The sequence below is a fragment of the Leucoraja erinacea genome, chromosome 20 (assembly GCF_028641065.1).
Source record: "Leucoraja erinacea ecotype New England chromosome 20, Leri_hhj_1, whole genome shotgun sequence".
Taxonomy (NCBI): Eukaryota; Metazoa; Chordata; class Chondrichthyes; order Rajiformes; family Rajidae; genus Leucoraja; species Leucoraja erinaceus.
Genome location: NC_073396.1, coordinates 18944580 through 18967617, shown reverse-complemented (window position 1 = coordinate 18967617; position 23038 = coordinate 18944580). Strand labels below are relative to the sequence as shown.

Sequence of the window (23038 nt, the reverse complement as noted above, 5' to 3'; positions counted from 1 at the left end):
GACATTTCGGGTCTGAACCCTTCTTCAGATTGAAAGTGGGGGGAGGTGATTGTCTGCCTCCAGCACCTCAGCAAAGTTTGGGGAAAGTGAGATCTGTGTATCTGGGGTAGACTTTCTAGTTGTGATCATCTCAATGTGGTTTCTGTTTTGTCACAGCTTATGGATGCAATTCAGAAGCAGGAAGAGATAAACTACAGGCTACAGGACTACATTGACCGGATTGTTGTTGCAATCATGGAGACGAATCCTGCAATTTTAGAGATCAAACAAGCGGAGGAGGCCCATTCCTAGCCTCCCGGGACCAGTGTACAAACAGTAGCTCTTCTGTCACTTGTGTGTAAATGGTCAGGCAATTTGGCTGCAGAATTCTGTCCTAACTCTTGAACCACGGACCTGTGTAAACCCACACAGCATTCACTTTGTCTTCCTGTCCGTGTGCCAAGGTACGACAGGCAGTTGGTAATTTCTTGCAGGTTTTCTGTTTTCCGTTTCCAGTCGCTCTTGTGTGAGGATCGCAGAATGGTCGTCATGTCTCCCCAGGACCAAAATACCCAGCTAATGGCCGGTAACAGTAAATCGTGTCACTAAAATGCAGTGAACCAAGTCAACACATTGATGATAATGGGGTGCGGGGCAGTGGGGAGCAGCCTGCATAAGGCCGGACTCAGAGTTCATGTCAGTGGGAACCTAAATAATGCTGCACCCACTCTGAGCTCTACTGCGGGACTCCATTCTACAAGGAGCAGCTAGTCGGCTTCTCTGCAGGGTTGGCTGGGGGGGTGGGGAATCCAGATTTATGTCCTCAAATCCAGCCTTCCTCCGGTCTATAACCCAACTCAATGGTCACACCTTGAACCTGGGATCTGACTCCAGCCTTTGTTTAGGGTCATGAACCTACTCATTGCCCCTCTAGGAATGTCTTCCTGCCCTTTTACTCCATGCTCGACAAGTTTTCTTTCAGTTGTGCAATGATGTTGCCTGGCATTTGCAAGAAGTCTGATCAACACTCTGCTGCAGGACTTGGCCGGTGTACTGGCCTGACTCGTGTCTTGTCAGGCTTGTGGTTATCTGCCTGCTGCAAGGACTGACTGTATTGCGCACACCCCAGGTCTGCCACAACAGGCCGTTGATGTGAAGAGACTTGATGTCCTAATCCAGGGACTGCATCACAAACCACATTCCCTTGATCAGTGTGCACGAGTTCTGTACTAGTTGTGCATTTTTCCCCACAAATCACTACACGCCAATTGCACTCCAATTGCACTCCAAGTACCAGTAGCACCAGAAACACTGATGGCTTTGTACAACATTTGACAATGACACTTATAACTGACACCAGGTGTGTACACACCTGATCGCTATTCTTGCCTCACCATTGTTGCACTGATCGTTGTTTGACATGGCTGTCCGGTGATGCTCGCTGACATAGTCCTTGTTTCTGTACACTCTCCTAGTTCACCCACTCATCGCATCTGAGGTCGGTGCAAATCAGCCCAGGTGCCCAGTGACACTACAATATTTATTGAGTATTTATTTACTCCATTTTTTCCTAAAATAAATCACCTGAGCACTTTTAACACCCAATAGCTGAGAGCATGCCTACTTGCTGGTTAAAAATGAATGCAGGAGTTGAGATCTATATATTCAACAAGAGGTGGGAGAGTTGCAGTCAGTAGTTGCCACTGGTATTGTGTGTGTTTAATCCACAAGACTGCCCAGCTCGGTAATACCGACTCCTCTCCCTTTGCAGCATTGTGGTAAGCTGCTGTTCAGGACCCTTCCTCATCTCAGTCTTGGTGGTTGCCTAGAGGAAAATTGTTGAGAGATTGCAAAGAATGCCCATTCCTTGGCTAGCCCAGATAACTGGTGCCTTGCATCCATGTGGATGAGGGAACGGATTGCAGATTGTGGCTCCCTCGTTCAGCAACAATGGCTGCTAGTGCTGGAGTATTGTTTTTCAGTCCAAGTTTTCTTTAACCTTGTGCAAAGATGTTCTGTTACATGGCGAGGCCTTGGGTGCTTCAGCTCTGAGTTCTCCCAGTACCTCTTGTATCTGATGCAAGGCATTGCTGTCTGCTTGTAAACTTTGCTGCATTGTCTCTTGTGTAAATCAATGTATATTTTGAATTTTCTATCCTTTACAGTAGAAAGTTATTTTTTATAGAATGAAGGCAGATTTGTACTGGAGTCTGATAACCAGTGCATTCAGTGGAATCACTTGAGAGCTTCTCAATTTTGTAAAGTCAATAGATTGTGTCTGTATATAGTAAGAAACTGAGAAGGAAGCAGGTTCAATGTTGATTTCTTTATGGAGAATGCATTAACTCGCACTTGCTACCATGAAGAAGATGATACTGTCACAATGTATAAAATGTCTTAAATGCAAATAGTCTTATCAATGTACTGTCCTGACAATTGAAAACCAATGTGAGATTTAGCTCAAACTGTTTTTAAAGAAAATTCTGATACTGGTTTGTGTACTGTTTCATCACCAGAGCTAATCTAAGCATCAATACTTGCTGTTTATACAGAAGCTGCCTGACGACCAGGGAATTAACATTGCATTGATCATCCATGGTAATTGTGATTGTACAGAAATACAAGGTTTGCACATCTGTATAGACTGGCTTTTTTGGTGCAGGGATATGGAATGAATGGTGATGTGGCTACTGTAAGCATCCAGACACTGACTAATTAAAATCGACAGCAATAACCACTGTCTCTGCAGTTATTTGTTGCTATCAGAAGACCACAGGACATGCAGATGGGTCATACAGATCCATTGAAATTGCTGGAGGTTTGTAGCTGAAGAACCAGGCAATGCGTAGGTAAGGATTCTATTGTATACTAGACCAGGTGCAGACCCCTTGGGCTGATCCCTCGACGCAGTAATCCACCACTCACCCATAGCCCCCAACTGCACAGGCGCGACTAACGGGTTCCTGTTGTGACGTCAGAGCTCCCCGTTGTGACACGAGTGACTGCGACCATCCCCCAACTGCGCAGGCGCGGCCGGCAAGTGGGAGCGCGACTGCAACATTTTTAAAGTTCAAAATGGCAATAACATGTAAAATATAAGATAAATGTGAACGCATCTCACTTTCCCTTTTCAGTCCCCTATTTCACCCCCCCCCCTCCATTATCATCCTTCTCCCTGCCCTCCTCTGCTTCCTCCTCACGCCCTCCCTCCTCTCCATTACCTCACCATCCCTCTTCCTATCTCTATCCTCCTCCATTACCCCTCCCTCTTCTTTCCCTTCTCCTCCGCCCCTCCACCACTCCCTCCCTCGCCTCTTTCCCCCCCCCCTTTCTTTTACTCTGTTAGTCCCTCTCTATAATCCCTCTCCCCTCCCTACCCCACTCCTCTCCCTCTATCCCCCTGCTGCCCACTCCTCACCTCCCCATCCCTGCCTTCTCCCCCCCCCCCCCCCCCCCTGATGGAATTTGAAAATTGTTTTGTTTTTTTTTTACCCTTTTTTTTTGAAAATAGCGTGATTCTTTTTGAAAATCGTGTAAATGAGATTCGGGATCCCATTGTGAGGTTGAACACATCTGACAGGCAGGGCAAGTCTGAGAAGTGGTTTGAAAAGTGATTTTTGTAAGGTTTAAAATGTCAATAACTTGTAAAATATAACATCCATCTGAACGAAACTGGTTTCATTTACATCCCAAGACAATGGTGAGTAAGGTGGCCAAAGATGGTAGCGCTAATGTGTACTGTTTTGGTGGGATTTTGAAATACCACACACGCATACAAAGTTTTAGTAATATATAGATTACGCAGGAACTAGCATTCATGATGGGGCCAAGGTAGCTGGTCTTCGAAGGAAATTGAGATATTTGAAATCTGTTTTAATATATTGTAACTTGTAACATTTTAGTTTGCATAGTGGATTTTAAAAGAAAACTCCAAGAACCCCAGATCAATGCAATTGAGAATGTAACAAACATCACTACACTGGAATTGGATGTGCTGTCTGCTTCAGCACCAACTTGTACCCTTGCCAGTTAGCTGTTCACTGCACAATACACTGGAATAAGAAGCTGGAGCAAGCCAGCAAGTCCATCACCAGAGCCTTGCACTTAGACTTTGTTCTGCATCAGTTGCTGCTCCATGTCCGACTAAAAGTCGTTGTCACTTTCATCGAGCAGCTCCTGCTTGTGTATTCGTGTGGCAGACTGATCTGGCTGAATGTCGATGCTTTCATCATCATCAACAATTTCATATTCTTCCTCCTCATCGTCATCCTCACTGTTCTCTGATTCATCCTGCACCGGAAGGAAATTCAACAATGAATCAATAACTGTCAATGATGCTTTTAATTAAAATACCTGCCTCACCTGCAGCTCCCTATCTGATTAACACTGAAGGCTGGCAGCAGTGTTTCTGAAATAATCACATCAGGTTTCCATAATAACACGAAACAGGCCCTTCAGTGCCAAACATGATGCTAAGTTAAACTGATCTCAGTTACCTGAGCATGATCCATACCCTCTATTCCCTGCACTTTCATATGCCTATCTAAATGCCTTTTAAATGCCACTATTGTACCTGCCTCCAACCCTCCCCCCGACACTGCATTCCAGGCGTCCACCACTGTTTTTAAACAACTTCCCCCCCCTGAGCACCTTTATGTCCTTTAGTGTTGGACATTTCCATCCTTGGAGAAAGATTCTTATGGTCTACCCTATCTATGCCTCTTATAGGGTAGACCAATTTCTCCCTTGGACATTTATCCTCACTTTCCTAACTAAATTGGAACCATACAGCACGGAAACAACCCCTTTGGCCTAACCAAGTTACATTGTGCCAAGGTTTTGTCATGGGTTATGGGAGCAATGTGTAGGTGGTGATTGAGAAACACAACTGGGGACAAGATGCTGGAATCTTGAGTAAACAAAGTGCAGAAGGAACTTGTCAGTGTCTGTGGAAGGAAATGGAAAGACAATATTTTAGCTCTGAACTCTTTGGACTGAAAATCAATAAGGTCCTGACTCAAAATATTGCCTGTCTAAAGAATCCTGACCTGCTGAGATACAAGTACCACAGATGTGGATTCTGCCCCTGCTGGCTCCAATATCCAGCAGGGGCAGCAAACAATAAAGATCAATGCACAAAAGGGACAGTGGTTCACAAAGCATTGCACTAAATGCACATAGCTACACTACATTGAGTCACAGCAGCAGAGGGATGTCTGAACTGACCTTGCTGGGGTTGGTGTTCTCGGCCTCCTTTGACCAAGTAGACAGTGTTTGCAGCTTCATGGGAGCAAGAATGGAAAGCAACAAAAAAAGATTTAACTCAAACTCAGCCAAAAGCAGCAAGGCTGGACTGATTTTACAAATCAGTATGAACTGAGTTTGGAACACAAATGAACCAGGCACCAATGGTGAGCAGTTTGAGATGATTACAGAAAGGGAAGTAAGAGATGGGCATTGTGGTGGGAAATGGACTGAGGAAGCCATGGTTAAGGATTGAAAGGACAAGAGCCCACTCTGGTGCAACAAACGCTGGCATCTCTGAGCCGCGAGTGTGAGATCGCAAGCGGTTTGGTCTCTTACCTCTTCCTCTGTGTCCCCTCCGTGCATCGTCCCAACCACGCGACCACCAACTCTCCCTGTCAACAGTGAGCGATTTGATTAAAGCTGGATGCCCAAACATAAAACACTGGCAGACAGGCTACACACATGAGTTGCAGGCTCACAGCCCAAACTCAAACTGTCAGTAAAAGCAGAAACTGATGTAATATTATACAGAGAAATGAAAAAGCAACAGCGAGACGTGTAATCAGCCTCCATTGAGTATTGCTGAAATGAAGCTGATAAATTCACAAAGCAGCAGTGACGAATTCAACCATTGAGTGCAGAGTTTTTGTATCCTGGCTATTCTCATTTACAGGATAGATCCATTGGTCTTGAAACCCCTTCACGTTAACCTCACCTCAGGCAGACACGTACCGTGAATTGGCAGCTCCCTAGTGAGGCGTGGCTTTAGTGGGCGCCTGTCCTCCACGTCACTGTCGGAGCCCTCGTCCTCCTGCATCTCCATGTCAGAATCATCTTCTTTGCCTGCTGGTGGGAAAGGTTGGTCTGTAATTGTCACGTGCACTCTGCCACAGTGCAAACCTTTTGTTTATGTGCTAGCCAATTAAATCACATCATACCATACATAAGTACAATTGAGCCACACACAACAGGTAGTGCAAAGAGAAAAATATCAAAGTGCTGGATATAATGTTACAGCGTTAGTTGCAGAGCAATGGCCAATTAACAAATCCCCACTGATATAGTACCTTTAATGCCGTGAAACATTCCAAAATGCTCCGATGGTGACATTTGGGCAAGAATTCCAGAAGTTGCTGGCAGGCGGTCACATGCATCACTATCAGTGCATATCAAATGGGCGGGGGGGGAAGCAAAAGGCACAGAATTGCAGGAATTTAAATTTCTCAATTTTTCAAGGTTGGAGATGATGTAGAAAGGACACAGTCATTGGAATAAGTTAGTTATCTCAAACTGACATGTTGTTTAACCACAAGTCTAAGTAGGTCAGTTTGAACAGGGGTGATATGTGAATGGGAATGGGTACAAGTCAAGGCCCAGACGGCAGGATTTTAGATAACCTCCAGCTTATCAGGGCTGACTGAGGGGGGCAGGTGGTCAAGGAGCCGATTCAAGGATTGCGAAAGGTGGGAATAGATCATCCTGGTAATGGCACCGATTGTCAGCCCCTGTTCAGCTTTCCAACAATCTGATTCGGTTTCAGACATGTCAGGACACAGGATGGAGTCAGAACATTCAAGAGGTTGCTGGCTTGTGTTTTAAAGTGAAGGAAGTGATTGATGGTTGTGGGAGATGGCCGAACAATTTCAGTGCCTTTTCACTTGTCCTAGGGAGTGACGTTTGGTTTGTCGGGCTGAATGAAGTAAAGACACTTTGTGGTGATTCGAGAGTACGTTTACCAGAGTTCAGTAGATGCAAGTCACCTTGGTGAGCTGACAGGGGAACCAAGATTCAAACATGGAGATCTGGACAAGGTAGCCCTGGACTCAAGAGGTGAAGATATAAGAAGGGGTAGATGGAGGCAGATGATGGGACACCGACAGAAGGTTCCAAGGGGAGGCAGAGCAGGACCTGGAAGCTGCTTTTATAGTACAGGCTGGATCTAGGGAACACCAGATCCTATGAATCACAATGTGATCTTCTGAATCCACTATCTCAGTCAGTGTGTTTCCAGAATAGACTGGTGCTCAGTGCAATCAGGTATGGCTCTGTGGTGCCAACACCATGAGATACATTCGCCTGGTGCCTGGGGGCAAGAACACCCCAAGGGCGGCATCCGTCTGGCTGACAAGTGAAGCAAATCAGCAGCTGCTTGGCTCACCCACAGCTCGTGTTCACAAGGTCAAGCTATAACATTCCACAGCAAGGGCAGAGTTGCTGTGGCCACAGATACCTGGGCCAGACTGATCAGTGAGTTGCTCACGTGCCTGCATTGTGGATTATACAGCAATCTATGAACAACAGAAAAGTAGCTTCTCTCTTTACCAGAGCTTTTCATCAGCCGCTTCTCCTCCTCCTTCAGTTTATTCTGCATCAGCCGCAACGTGTTTTCAGTTTCCTGAGGATCAGACGGATGCCAGTTTACAAGTTGCATGAGAACGAGGCACGGTTAAAGCATTTTGCAAACAAGAGTTTCTGTATTACTCTGCCGAATATTAACCACAGGTACAAGAGGCAGCTCAATGGTCAGTGACAGGCAGAGCGGAAAAGCGGCAAGGCTGGACTGCGTATCCCCCGCACAGCTGAACTTTCCTTCAGCTCGTGATCTCAGATGGAACGGGACAGGAATTAACCCTTTGTGGGGAAATAATCATAGGGTTTACAGCAGCCTGGCTCTTGCATCCATGTTCCTAGATCTAGGTGTATTATTGTCACATGTACCAAGGTGCAGTGGAAAGCTTTGTTCTGCATGCATTCCAAACAGATCAGATATACAGTTCCCTCCATAATGTTTGGGACAAAGACCCATCATTTATTTATTTGCCTCTGTACTCCACAAATTTGAGATTTGTAATAGAAAGTCACATGTGGTTAAAGTGCAGATTGTTGGATTTTAATAAAGGCCATTTTTATACATTTTGGTTTCACCATGTAGAAATTGCAGCTGTGTTTATACATCGTCCCCCCATTTCAGGGCACCATAATGTTTGGGACACATGGTTTCATAGGTGTTTGTAATTACTCGGGTGTATTTAATTGCCTCCTTAATGCAGGTATAAGAGAGCTCTCTGCACCTAGTCTTTCCTCCAGCCAATGAGTTTTGAGGCATTTGTTTGAACTTGAGCAGATAGGATGTATCTATGCACTTCAGAATTCATTATGGTACTACCATCAGCAGTTGTGTCATCAATTACGATAAGTGAGCCAGTACCTTCAGCAGCCATACATGCCCAGGCCATAACACCTCCACGACCACCGTGTTTCACAGATGATGTGGTATGCTTTGGATCTTGGGCAGTTCCTTTGCTCCTCCATAGTTTGCTCTTGCCCTCACTCTGACATAAGTTAATCTTCGTCTCATCTGTACACAAGACCTTTTTCCAGAACTGTGGTTGCTCTTTTAAGTCTTGGTGAACTGTAAACTGGCCATCCTCTTTTTGCGGCTAATCAGTGGTTTACATCTTGCAGTGTAGCCTCTATATTTCTGTTCATGAAGTCTTCTGCAGACAATGGTCATTGACAAATCAACACCCGACTCCTGAAGAGTGTTCCTGATCTGTCGGACAGATGTTTGGGGATTTTTCTTTATAAAAGAGAGAATTCTTCTGTCATCAGCAGTGGGGGTCTTCCTTGGCCAGCCAGTCCCTTTGCAATTAGTAAGCTCACCAGTGATCTTTCTTCTTAATGATGTTCTAAATGTTGATTTTGTTAAGCCTAAGGTTTGGCTGATGTCTCTGACAGTTTTCTTGTTTCTCAGTCTCATAATGGCTTCTTTGACTTTAATTGACACAACTTTGGTCCTCGTGTTGATAAACAGCAATAAAAGTTTCCAAAGGTGAGGGAAAGACTGGAGGAAAGACAATGTGCTGAGAGCTCTCTTATACCTGCATTAAGGGGGCATTTAAACACACCTGAGCAATTACAAACACCTGTGAAGCCATGTGTCCCAAACATTATGGTGCCCTGAAATGGGGGAACTATGTATGAACACAGCTGTAATTTCGACATGGTGAAACCAAAATGTATAAAATACCCTTTAATAAAATCTGACAATGTGCACTTTAACCACGTGATTTAAAAAAAATACAAATCTCAAATTGTGGAGTACAGAGGCATATAAATAAATTATGGGTCTATGTCCCAAACATTATGGAAGGCACTGTACCCATCATAAACACAAGTCAAACTGAAGTACAACTGATAGAGCAAAGGGGAAACTATAAAGTGCAGAATATAGTTTTTTGCATTGTAGCGCATCAGTTTCAGAGACAAAGTCCAATGTTCGCAGAGGTGAATGGGGCAGTACCCTAGCTTATGGAAGGACCATTTCGAACCCTGATACGAGAGGGGAAGAAGCTGTTCCTATAAGGACGTGTGTGTTTTCTGTAACTTCTGCCGGGCGGGAGTAAGGTCAACACCTACCTCAAACCTCTCCTGCTCCATCCTGTGCAGGTCCTCGAGCTGCTGCTCCAGGTAGCACAGGTTCCGGAATTTCTCCACATAGCTCTCGTACTGTTTCTGTAGATCCTCCTCGATCTTCTCATACTCGTCCATGAAAGCCGGCCTGAAATACAACAGAGTGCTTCCTGTTCAAATGTAGACATCTGCCACCTCCAACCACCCCACTTCCCCTTCGCTAACTGGCACTCAGCTTTCCCACCTCACCTGGTTAATGAGAGATGAGTGCAGACAGCACGATTTGTAAGTTTGCAGATGACACCAAAATTAATGATGCAATGGACAGTGAGGAATGTTGTCTAAGCATACAACAGGACCTAGATTAACTGGGAACGTGGGCAAAGGAACAGCAGATGGAATTTAACTCGCACAAGTGGGAAAAGATGCATTTTGGGAAGTTAAACCAGAGCAGGCCACACACAGAAAATAGCACGGCCCTGGTAGTGGTGTTAAACAAAGGCATCTATGAGTAGAAGTGCATAGCTCCTTGAAAGTGGCAATATGGGTTGACTAGGTGGTGAGGAGGGTGTGCAACGTTCGCCTTTGTCCGCCGAGTCACTGAATGTTACAAGTTGGACGACACGTTACCGTTATACAAAACGCTGTTTTAGCTGCCCTCGGTGTTGTGTGCAGTTCTGATCCCCACTTCGTATAGACAAGCATGATGGTCAGCATAGACATGGTGGGCCAAAGGGCCAATTTATATACTGTACAACTCTATGATGCTTTTCAGATCCATTTTTATTACATTTTACTTGTTTGGACTTGTCCAGTGAACGACAGAAAATGGTCAAAATGAACAACTTTGTCAAGTGAAGCAAAGATTTACGGTCACTGGAGAATCCAAACAGTAACATTCCATGCAAACAAAGCCTGATTAATTAATTCTTAAACCAGCCAAATTATTGAATCAGAATATTTATGACTGAAATCTCAGCCTGTGTGATTCCTGTAGTAACTTGCACAAGGTGGGATTTAAGGGGTGTTTTACCAACACTGGAGTGGTCAGTGAATGCCTGGATATCACATTGAAATTGTACGTTAGGGACCATCAAAATTGAACAAATCACTTCTAATCCAAATGTCCCAGTCTCAATCTACTGAGAAACAGCAGCCGGAACGGCTGGGTGGGCTGGTTTTGGGGCGAGTAAATTATTTATGATTTCAGTTTGCGTCTCCCACAGCTCGGTTAGCCGCCCACCCTCTGGGCTCTCTTTGCTCCCTGACAGTCTGGAAAACTCTCAGCTGGGCTTTGATGTGATGCAGGGACTCTCTCACCCTCTGCTGCCCAGGGGCTGATTCATGCAGCCGCCCCACAGACCATGCTCCTGCCTGCTATTGCCGTCACATGTTGCTCACGAGCACAGGGGCAGCGTGGCAACAGTGCAACAGCAGCGCAGACTGGGTTGCCAGCTGACCTGACACTCTGCAGGGTCTGCAGCCGTTTCTTGCTGCGTTCCAGCTCCAGCTTCTTCTTCTCAATCTTGGCCTCCAGGTTGGCTTCATCAGAAGCCACGTTGTTCAACATGTCCTTGGTCTTCTGCACTTGTTCCTGAAACACAAGCAGCAACACCACACTGTGCCTCTCTCCTTCTCCACCCAGTAATACCCATCTGAAGAAGAGTTTCGGCCCGAAACGTTGCCTATTTCCTTCGCTCCATAGATGCTGCTGCACCCGCTGAGTTTCTCAAGCTTTTTTGTGTACCCATGCTTGACATGATTGTAACTATGGATGGCATATCAGACTTGACTGGATAGCATGTAAAACAAAGCTTCTCACTGCACCTTGGTACACGTGACAATAATAAACCTAAACCTAATTTGATTGGGAGGTGGGGCAGGAAGCAGGGAGACAAGGCATTGCCCCAGGCACTGCTTGCTGACTCAGCTCCTCCCAGACGGAGGATGAACAGTGAGAGAGAACAGAGAGAACAGAGAGAACAGAATAAATGCTGACAGGAGCTCCCTGCCGCCTGGGCTTTGCCCAGATACACCCACCACGCCTGGACTCCGGACACGAGGAAAAACAAAGAGCAAGTGAAATGGAAGTTAACTCTCTGAACACTCCTGCTCCTGCTCAACGGTCATTTCTTCTCCCCACTCCCATCCGGCAGAAGGTACAGTAGCTTGATAGTGTGCACCACCAGACTCAGGAACAGCATCTTCTCCTCTGTTATCAGGTTTCTGAACGGTCCTTCCATAAGCTAGGGTATTGTCTGATTCACCTCTACCCCATTGGGGACATCGGACTTTGTCTCTGTAACTAAGGGGCTACAATAATGAGAACTATTCTCTGCATTCCATATCTTCCCCTTTGCCCTATCTATTGACTTGAGTTAGACTTGATTGTATTTATGTATAGTATAGCTGATCTTTGGATAGCTTGCAAAACAAAACTTTTCACTGTACCTCGGTACACGTGACAATAATAAAGCTGAATCTATGTGAAGAGATGTGGGTACTCACAAGAACCTCCTTAATTCCTGCTCTGAGTGCCTTCTCCGTCTCATTGATCTCCAAGGGTCGTGCAATTGCTGCTGTTCTCATCTCCTGCAAAACAGGGAATGTGACGTGTCAGAGACGAAAGAGCCAAACACTGGAAGAAATTGGCAGCATCTGTGGAAGGAGAAACATCGCTGACTGCAGACAAGCATAGTCCTGTAAGAGTCACACAAATTTAACCCATCCAGCAAGCCCGGTACAACTGGACATTACTGCAAGAGGATTGGAGTTTAGAAATAGGGAAGTCTAGTTGCAGTTGTACAGGGTGTGGGTGAAACCTCACCTGCAGAATTGTAGAGTTTCAGCCCACGTATTTAGTAACACGATATCCCAGGGTTGCGGGCAGTCCAGGAGAGGGATTGCTGGGCTAAATGCTGGGATGAGGATTTGCCTGTTACAAGCAGCTAAAGAATCCGGCTTTGCATTTGTTGAAGCTTTGAAGAATGAGGGATGGTATTCTTCGCACAAGACACCTGAAGATCAAAAAGGATGTGGAAAATTCTTCTCACGCAAGGCGGTGAATCTTCCCAGTCTTCCAATCCGGGCTACACCTTGCTGAATCTCCTCTGCACTCTCTCCAATGCAATTATCTCCTTCTTGCCAAATGCATCACTTGACACCCACAGGATTAATTTCCATTTACCAACCTTCTGCCCAATTTGTCATCTCATCCACATCCACATCATTAGACAACCTTCCTCTCCGTTCACATCACCACCAATTTGTTGAGTCATTTGCAAATCGTGCAACATTTATTGTTGTTTATAATTAACAGACAATTAGCTTCTGAAAACTCACCCTTAGATCCACTTCCTTTCCCAGTAAATCAAACACGGTTGCTCCTTTGGAGGTTATCTCCGAGGCTAGTTGTCTTGCAGTTTTCAGATCTGAAATCTGTGACCAGTAAGAAAATAGTAATGCTGTAAGTCAGCGTTTGTGAAACATTATTACAGTGAAAGCATGGTGACAAAAACAGTAGGGAAATCCCTCATCTGGGGTGCTGGAAACATATACACTCATGTTTTACATAAACATTTTACAGAATCCTCCAGGTTTGCCCCAGACTGAATTACGCTGCCCCTAAAGTGAGATTAAAACCTCACATCTACATGGCCAGGTGAGTGGGCAACCATTCGGTTACTGTGCAGTAAAGTCAATGTGTTAAATAAACCTTCAGTTTAAACGCAGCGCAAGATCGGAAAATTGACGAACTGAGAAGGGGAGCTGAAAGCACCAAACACCAGTGACTGTAGACTGCTGGTTCCAAGGAAACCTCTTGCAGAGTACATTTCAGGCGATTTTAACCCCCCTCCACTTCTCTTGTTTACCATTAGTCATTAAACAATAGCCACTCCCGCGCTGTGGGCCACAGTGAACGAGTGACTCTTACACCCCACAGCCACATGGATTCATTCCCCGCAGCTCACCTTTGACCCCAAGTCAAACTTGAACTTGGAACCCTCTTCCTCGACATCATTGTTTGTGTCCATTCGCTTTGTCTTCATGGCGTTGTACAGGACAGTGGTGACCTTCAACAGCTCCTTCACTGCATACCCATCGGCTTGGTACAGCTTCTTGGTGTTGAGTTTAATGTGAGCTTTGGTAGCCTGCAATGCAATAAGGCAAATACCATCACAAACCGTCTCCTCCTTACCCAGCAACTGCGCCGTGCTGCTTGCCTCACACCCTGGCCTGGGTTTGATGCTGGGTATGTTGCCAAGGCTTGAGCAGACTCAATTGGTCAAATTGCCTAATTCTTCTCCTACATCTTACGTCTGATCTCCCGTGTCTCGATGCTTACCATGAACTGAGCAACAGCTTTGGTGAAGAAGACCCGGTCTTGCTCGGTGTCCACATCCGTGGGGATGTCGGTCTGAGGCTCGTACCTGGCGACAAAACACAGGCACCATCAGTTACCGCTCCATTCACATTACCTCCATCACCTCTGGCTGCACCCAGCAGCAATCTCACTGGGAACACCAGCAACTGCAGATGCTGCAGTCTGGAGCAAAACACAGTGCCGCAAGAATTCAGCAGGACAGGCTGCATTTGTGGAGGGAAAGGACAGGCGCCATTTCGGATCGGGACCCTTCTTCAGGTGAGCTCCTCCAGCTACTCTTTCTTTTGTTGAAGGGGCTCAGTTTCACAATAAATAGGGCACGCATAGAGAAATGTTGTTACCAACCAGTTGCTTATTATTATTGTCGTCACGTGTATAAAGATACGATGAAAATCTTTATGAGCTATCCAGTCAAATCATACTGTACACGAGTACAACAGGTAGTGCAAAGAAAAAAAAGGCAACCAGAGGGCAGAATATAGTGTTGCAGAATATAGTCTTACAGCTACAGAGAAAGTGTGTGTAAAAGAAAGTGTAAGTGCACAATGAGGTATGCGGGAAGATTGGGACTACAACCTCGCTTATGAGAGGATCGTTCTGTAGCCTGATAATTGCGGGGAAGGAGCTGTTTCTAAATCTGGCGTTTTTATATCTTTCGCCCAACGGGAGGTGGAGGAATGACCGGGGTGTGAATGGTCATTGATGACGTTGGCTGAGTGATGGAGATGGAGTCGATGGTGGGGAGACTGGTCTGTGCGATGGATTGGCCACAGTGCTAGCTCTTGGAAACTGCAAGGCCTACTCCAGCTTTATGCAAGTCAATCTAACTATGATTTATAACCTGATACATCTGTTAGGTCACAAACCTTTTCACAAGCCAAATGAGAATTTCAGCAACCAGAGGAAAGTTTGGAGTCCGGAAGTTTTCCATGGAGATGAGACGAGGATATCCCAGAGCCCTCATCATTTCGGTAAAGTCTGCAGGGAACAAATGATAGCAGATAATCAGTATTAATGCAACAGACAATGTCAATGGACAGCCGGGGATCCGGACTACAGAGTGGAGTTCGCCCCGAGGCAGATATCATACGAAGATACACCAATACCCCGACTCCCCTGGCAGAACTAGTTCTTAACTCAAACACTAACTTCACGCTGCCTCGGCAAGGTCACCAGCATAATCAAGTCTCACTCCCTATTCTCCTCTCTCCCATCAGGTAAGAGGTGCAGAAGTCCAAAAACGCATACCTCCAGATTCAGAGACAGTTTCTTCCCACTGTTATCAGGCAACTGAGCCGTCCTTTCACTAACTAACGAGAGGTCCTGATCTCCCATCTACCTCATTGGAGACCCTCGGACCATCTTTAATCGAACTTTACCTTGCACTAAATGTTATTCCCTTTATCCTGTGTTTGTCCACTGAGGACGGCTATGATTGTAATAGTGTACAGTCGTTTTGCTGACTGATTAGCACGCAACAAAGAGCTTTTCACTGTACCTCGGTACGTGTGACCATAAACTAAATGTGTCAGGTAGGTGGAATGAGCTGCCAGCGGGATAGTTGAGGCAGCTATAATCTAGAGTAGACCCACCTGCCTGCATTTGACCCCCTAAACCATTCCTATCAGTACATATCCAAATGTCGTTTAAATGTTGTTATAGTTCCTGCCTCAACTACCTCCTCTGGCAGGTACAAATGCTGTCAAAATACTCGCGTTATCCCATCGACCGGGTGAGCTGTGCAGCCGACCCTCAGCCTAGGAAAATAATATTATTTTTCATTATATATTATCCATTTGCATTGTTTCCAGGCCCGGTGCATCGTCCCGTTGTCGGAGCAAATGACAAAAACATGACTTTGCACGTTCCGCACCTCCCTCCCCGCCACTCACACAATCCACGGGACCCGGCAGCAGAGATGTCGAGCCCCGCAGCCGACTGGGTACAAAAACAGGGCGGCCCGGCACCGCTCCATGGCCTGACCACCCGGTTGCCCCTGCGGTCATGGACCGAGGCCAGGACAGAGCAGACCCGCGCTCCCGGCCGCCGCCCCTTGCCCAGCACCGGGAGCGACAGAGTCCAAGCGTCACCCGGGGGAGGTTCTCCGGCCGGGCCCGCGGTGTCCGAGCGGCGGCTCATTCCCCACAGCCTCCTCCCCGGGCCCAGGCTCTTACTCCTCAGGTCTCTGAAGGACATGGCGCCGGTGACCGGGGTCCGCCGAGGCCGTCACCCCGCGCGGTGTTCCCGTCGCTCTAAGCGAACCGCAGGCTGTTTCTGTGCCCTCGACCCTTAGGCCCGGTTTCCATGGAGACCGGAAGACGGCTTCCTTCGCGGGGCATTGTGGGCGAGCAGCAGCTCTCATGAATGAACCGATGACGTAACGACGGTTCAGTGACGTTTGCATCACGGGCCGCGGCGACGATATACGGTGCAACTGGGCAGTCACGTGTGCGACGCCATGACGTCGTGTTGCAACGATGCGATTACATGACACATGCAGCGCGCTGTGATTGGAGTGCACATGGTGACGCTTTGTGACGTCATGCACAGGCGTCGGTGACTTCAGGCTCCAGCTGTGGACCTCATGGCTGCTCTCCCGGCTGAAGTCCACCTTGTCCTCCTTGCCCCACCGTACAGCTGACTGCAGCTCGTCCATGGACCTCTTTCTCAAAGACTTGTTCGGCATGAATGAGGCCAAGCCTCAGTACTGCCTGGCCTTCCCTCTCCACAGCCTCTGCTTCGCTGACGAGGAGGAGGCCCATGCCTGGCTCTACTTCTTCGGCTTCCTGGCTGTGCTGCCCCTGGCCTTATGGCTCCATCTGCTGCTGCGGAGACTGAATGGAGGGAAGGTATGGCAGGCAATGCCCTGCACCCACCTCACTGTGGTCCCTCACCAAAATGGCAGCATGTGCTCCCACATCCCTCCCATGTCGTCTTTTCCCCATCCCTTCCCCCTCCCACCAACACAACTGCAGCGTCTCATCCCACATCCCTCCCATGTCATCCCACATTTCTACCCCCATTCCCCTCCCCACAATGGCAGCATGTTTTCCCACCTGTCCAGTTCCACATTCCCTCCCATATCCTTTCCCCAGCTCTCCTCACCACAACCACGGCATGTCCTCCCAACTCGTCAGTCCCACATCCCTTCACCCACCCTCACTCACCACAAAGGCAGCGTATCCCACTAACTGCTGTCTCACATCCCTTCCCCCATCCCTGTGCCCTCCAAACAAGTTCAGGTGGATGCCACAAGCATCCCAGCAGGGTGGGTTCTCACCACTGGTCACGCTGCACGCTGTTTGGATCTCCAACAACAAGCTTTCAAATCATGAGATGTGTGCATCTGGAGGTCAAAACTGAAGAGAAAACGATTCTGTGGATGAAAATCCCTCCCATTTCTCTCTGACAATAGGTGCAGGAGTAGGCCATTCGGCCCTTCTAGCCAGCACCGCCATTCAATGTGATCATGGCTGATCATCTACAATCAGTACCCCGTTCCAGCCTTCTCCCCATATCCCTTGACTCCGTTATCTTCAAGAGCCCTATCTAGCTCTCTTTTGAAAGTTTCCAGAATACCGGCTTCCACTGCCTTCTGAGGCAGAGAATTCCACAGACTCACAACTCTCTATGTGAAAAAGTGTTTCCTCATCTCCGTTCTAAATGGCTTACCCCTTATTCTAAAACTGTGGCCCCTGGTTCTGGACTCCCCCAACATTGGGGACATGCTTCCTGCCTCTAGTGTGTCCAAACCCTTAATAATCTTATATGTTTCAATAAGATACCCTCTCATCCTTCTAAAATTCCAGAGTATACAAGCCCAGCCACTCCATTCTCTCAGCATATGACAGTCCCGCCATCCCGGGAATTAACCTTGTGAACCTACGCAGCACTCCCTCAATAGCAAGAATGTCCTTCCTCAAATTTGGAGACCAAAATTGCACACAATATTCCAGGTGTGATTTCACTAGGGCCCTGTACAGCTGCAGAAGGACTTCTTTGCTCCTATACTCAACACCTCTTGTTATGAAGGTCAATATGCCATTCGCTCTCTTCACTGCCTGCTGTACCTGCATGGTTACTTTCATTGACAGATGAACAAGGACCCCCAGATCCCGTTGCATTTCCTCTTTTCCCAACTTGACACCATTTAGATAATAATCTTCCTTCCTATTTTTGCTAACCTCACATTTATCCACATTAAACTGCATCTGCCATGCATCTGCCCACTCACCCAACCTGTCCATGTCACCCTGCATTCTCATAGCATCCTCACGGTTCACACTGCCACCCAGCTTTATGTCATCTGAAAATTTAATAATGTTACTTGTAATCCCTTCATCTAAATCATTAATATATATTGTAAATAGCTGATGTCCCAGCACCGAGCCTTGTGGTACCCCATTAGTCACTGCCTGCCATTCTGAAAGGGATCCGTTAATCCCTACTCTTTATTTCCTGACTGCCAACCAATTTTCTATCCATGTCAGCACTCTAGCCCCAATACCATGTGCCCTAATTTTGCCCACTAATCTCCTATGTGGGACCTTATCAAATGCTTTCTGAAAGTCCAGGTACACTACATCCACTGGCTCTCCCTTGTCCATTTTCCTAGTTACATCCTCAAAAAAATCCAGAAGATTAGTCAAGCATGATTTTCCCTTCGTAAATCCATGCTGACTCGGACTGATTCTGTTACTGCTATCCAAATGTGCAGCTATTTCATCATTTATGATTGACTCCAGCATCTTCCCTACCACCGATGTCAGGCTAACTGGTCTATAATTCCGTTTTCTCTCCTGCCTTTCTTAAAAAGTGGGATAACATTAGCTACCCTCCAATCCACAGGAACTGATCCTGAATCTATAGAATATTGGAAAATTATCACCAATGTGTCCACAATTTCTAGAGCCACTTCCTTAAGTACCCTCGGATGCAGACCATCAAGGCCCTGGGGATTTATCAGCCTTCAGTCCCATCAGTCTACCCAACACTATTTCCTGCCTAATGTGAATTTCCTTCAGTTCCTCCGTCACCCCAGATCGTCTGGCTAGTACATCAGGGAGATTTTGTTTGTGTTCTCCTAAGTGAAGACTGATCCAAAGTACCTGTTCAACTCATCTGCCATTTCCTTGTTCCCCATAATAAATTCACCCTTTTCAGTCTTCAAGGGTCCAACTTTGGTCTTAACTAATATTTTCCTCTTCACATACCTAAAGAAGCTTTTACTATCCTCCTTTATATTCTTGGCTAGCTTACCTTCGTACCTCATCTTTTCTCCCCGTATTGCATTTTTAGTTATCTTCTGTTGCTCTTTCTTCCTCTTCGGAATGAACTGATTCTGCACCTTCTGTGTTATTCCCAGAAATACCTGCCATTGTTGTTCCACTATCATCCCTGCTAGGGTATCTTTCCAGTCAACTTTGGCCAGCTGCTCCCTCATGGCTCCATAGCCCCTTTGTTTAACTGTAATGCTGACACCTCCGATTTATCCTACTCTCTCTCAAATTGTAGATTAAAACTTATCATATTATGGTCACTACCTCCTAATGGCTCCTTAACCTCAAGTTCCCTTATCAAATCAGGTTCATTACACAACACTAAATCCAGAATTGCCTTCTCCCTGGATGGCTCCAGTACAAGCTGCTCTAAGAATCCCTCACGGAGGCACTCCACAAACTCCCTTCTGGTCCAGTACCAACCTGATTTTCCCAGTCTACCTGCATGTTGAAATCTCCCATAACAACCATAGCATTACCTTTACGCATGCCAATTTTAACTCTTGATTCAACTTGCACCCTATATCCAGGCTACTGTTTATGGGCCTGTAGATGTCCCATTAGGGTCTTTTTACCCTTACAATTCCTTAGTTCTATCCATACTAACTCCACATCTCCTGTTTCAATGTCACCCTTTGCCAGTGAATGAATTTCATTCCTCACCAACAGAGCTATCCCACCCCTCTGCCCACCTGTCTGTCTTTTCGATAGGACGTATACCCTTGAATATTCAGTTCCCAGCCTGGCCCTCTTGCAGCCATGTCGCTGTAATTTCCATTACATCATACTTGCCAATTTCTAATTGAGCCTCAAGCTCATCCACTTTATTTCTTATACTTCACGCATTTATGTACAACACTTTGACTTCGGTATTCACCTCCCCTCTCACTCCAGTCCCTATTGACCCTGACTTTATTCTCTTATCCCTTCTCGGACTTTCCTTCCCATTAATTCGGGAGTCTTTTGTAACTTTTCCTGTAATCACTTTCCCTTTAACTCCATCTTTATACTCCCAATTTGTCAATCCCTCCCCCCCACCATTTAGTTTAAACCCACACGTGTAGCCCTAGCAAACCTGCCTGCCAGAACGTCGGTCCCCCTCCAGTTAAGGTGTAACCCGTCCATTTTGTACAGATCACCCCTACCCCAGAAGAGATCCCAGTGGTCTATAAATCTAAATCCTTGCTCCCTGCAACAGCCCCTCAGCCACACATTCAGATCCCCTATCTCCATGTTCCTGTCCTCACTAGCATGAGGTACTGGAGGCAATCCAGAGATAAACACCCTAGAAGTCCTGCTTTTCAGTCTTCTTCCTAACTCTCTAAACTCGCATTGCAGTCCATTGGACTGGAAGCATCTCCCCCGACAGCTCCCAAGAGGGTGTACCTGTTTTCATTAGGCACAGCCGCCTGGGTCTCCCGCACTCCACGGTTACTCCCCTTTCTCTCAGTCACCCACCTTCATTCTTCCTGTAACCTTGGCGAGACAACCTCGCTGTAGGTTCTCTCCAGGAAACTCTCGTTATCCCAGATGGCCCTGAGGTCATCCAGCTGCTTCTCCAGTGCCCCAACACGGTCCTTCAGGAGCTGAACCTGGACACACTTACCACAGTTGTAGCAGCAGAGGCTCCATCGGTGTCCCTGGCCTCCCACATCCTGCAAGCATCACACGGAATCATCTTACCCGTCATGTGTTCACTGCGTCCCGTCCTCTCCAGCTTTTGGCATAGTCTCCTCTCCTCAGCCTCCTCGCCGAAGACTCTCGAGCCAAAGACTCACTCTTTTCTCTCAAGACTCTCGAGCCAAAGACTCACACTTCCCTCTCAAGGCCGCTCTCCCAGAGCAACCGTGTTTATATTGGCTGATAAATTGGCTGATAATTCACCAAGTTACGAATCAAATTCCTCAGTTTTAAACTTTTTTTCCCTCGGACCCCTTCTTTCCCACGGACCTTCAAGCCAGTAGTCTCTTCTCTCTCTGCTTCTGCTTGCTGCTTCTCCGAGCTCCACGTAAGGAGCTGGTGACATTGATCAATAATTCATTGATCGTTTGCTGGTCTTTGTGTTAAATTGACCACTGTGTTTGGCCACATAACAATAATTGCATGTTTGCTGATATCTCAAGTTCTCTGGAGTTCTCTGATGATGTAAAACACGATTCTAAACATTTTTTTCTTAAAAATCTCTCTCTGTTTTTCAGTTGAAAGCAAAACCCTCAAAGAGCTATGAGTCTCCGGCAGGGACTCCAGTTGCCAGGTCCGAGAGCCCCGGGGTTCTGCAGACCCTACACATACTGACAGGAATACTGGAGCAGAGGAGGGATCTGGAGACCAAACTTAAAACCTTGCAGAATCTGAACAACTCTACGTATGAAGGAGTGGGCCACAAGCTGGAGCAAAAGGACAAAGGCATCCCTTCCCAGTGAATGGTGCACCAAATTTGGACTAGAAACGGATTACGTTAATGTTACAGAGATTTATAACTGAGGGAACTTATTACATTCCCACCGCCCATCTCCCCACCCAACAGCAGCCCTGCGTTATGGCCAGATGACCTATGCAAAAATGCACCTTGGTCTCTCTTCGTTCTGTCATGTGTGTGATTATATTTTCATTACGTTTTCACTATAACCTCTGGTATGTGGTATATTTAATGTCCCTGCCCATTCCCAACCTGTGCTCCACACCGGGCCTGCTGATCTCCGCTCCGCAAGGTTTGGTATCGCTCGGGGGGGATGGTGGTTAGATCCACCAAAGCCCAGCTCAGTGATGACGACCTCCTGACTCTGGGGGGGGGGGGGGGGAGATGCTTTTGGCAGGGATACAGCCAAAGCTCACCCACCTGTTCAGAGGACGCTTTATACACGGTAAACATATTCAGCAACCCAGCTTCTGCGGTCCTGGCACGCGGGTGTGGAGGCCAGATCACTGAGGCAGGTGAACATCCACCCACTGACCACTGGTTGAACACCACCAGCAATACCAGAGGGAGCACAGAGAGAGAGAGAGAGAGAGGGTCAGCACTCCGCTGTGTTCGACGGCAGGACACAGTCTCCAATCCAAGGACTGGCCACGAAATGTTTGTGATTGAGAATGGGTTGCTTCCACAGAAAGCTTATTTATTCAGCAGTAAATATTTGAAGAACAGCTCATGGGACTTGTATTTTATTTTAGAAATTTGCTTTCCCTGCACCAGATGTTGTTCGGGAATATGACTGTTATATATTTACTTGGGATAGGCAGTTTGTACATGCATAGTGCATATTCTCCGTGTGACTGATTTGGTTTCCTCCGGGTGCTCCGGTTTCCTCCCACATCCCAAAATTGCGGGTTTGTAGCCTCTGTAAAAATTGACCCGAGAGTGTAGGGAGTGGATGAGAAAGTGGGATAACATAGAATTAGTGGTGAACGGGTGATTGATGGGCGGCTTGGATTCAAAGGGCCTGTTTCCATGGAATATCTTTCAATTTTTCAATTCAATTAACATGGGCAGCCAATTTGTATTCAGCAAACTCCGATAAGCAGCCATGGGGTATTGTTCCAATGGCCTGCCCTGGTGCTGCTGAGGATAAGGATTGTTGAGAGCACAGGGTTAACTCCCAGCTCATCTTACAACAAATGGCCAAAGAACGTTCACCCCTGTCCGGAGGTTTGACAAGGATTCATAGAATCATAGAAAATAGAACCAGAAAATTGGCGCAGGAGTAGGCCATTCAGCCCTTCGAGCCTGCACCGCCAT

The 23038-nt window shown here is 46.8% G+C and overlaps 2 protein-coding genes across 11 annotated transcripts in view; one reads left to right on the top strand and one right to left on the bottom strand.

Moving 5' to 3' along the window:
* Nucleotides 1–2713, top strand: part of rab11fip3 (RAB11 family interacting protein 3 (class II)) — a 69202-nt gene extending 66489 nt beyond the window's left edge. For all 7 annotated transcript variants that reach the window (XM_055651474.1, XM_055651472.1, XM_055651473.1 and 4 more), the window contains one exon: nt 157–2713. In XM_055651474.1, coding sequence (XP_055507449.1) covers nt 157–291 — 135 coding nt within the window. In that variant the 3' untranslated portion in view covers nt 292–2713. The remainder of the gene's footprint in view (nt 1–156) is intronic.
* A 1118-nt stretch (nt 2714–3831) lies between these two features.
* On the bottom strand, nt 3832–16358 carry cluap1 (clusterin associated protein 1). 4 transcript variants are annotated; one of them, XM_055651482.1, is made up of 12 exons: nt 16198–16358; nt 14890–15001; nt 13985–14069; nt 13611–13790; nt 12982–13077; nt 12148–12231; nt 11100–11233; nt 9646–9787; nt 7549–7621; nt 5959–6072; nt 5563–5618; nt 3832–4269 (listed from the first exon to the last, which is right to left on the bottom strand). In XM_055651482.1, the coding sequence occupies exons 1-12, from the start codon at nt 16217–16219 to the stop codon at nt 4123–4125; spliced, it is 1245 nt and encodes a 414-aa protein (XP_055507457.1). In that variant the 5' UTR covers nt 16220–16358; the 3' UTR covers nt 3832–4122. The 4 variants fall into 4 exon arrangements, with proteins under 4 accessions (XP_055507457.1, XP_055507458.1, XP_055507455.1 ...); XM_055651483.1 differs by having other exon boundaries at nt 5959–6069; XM_055651480.1 differs by lacking the exon at nt 16198–16358 and adding an exon at nt 15916–16191.
* Between the last annotated feature and the right edge of the window lie 6680 nt (nt 16359–23038).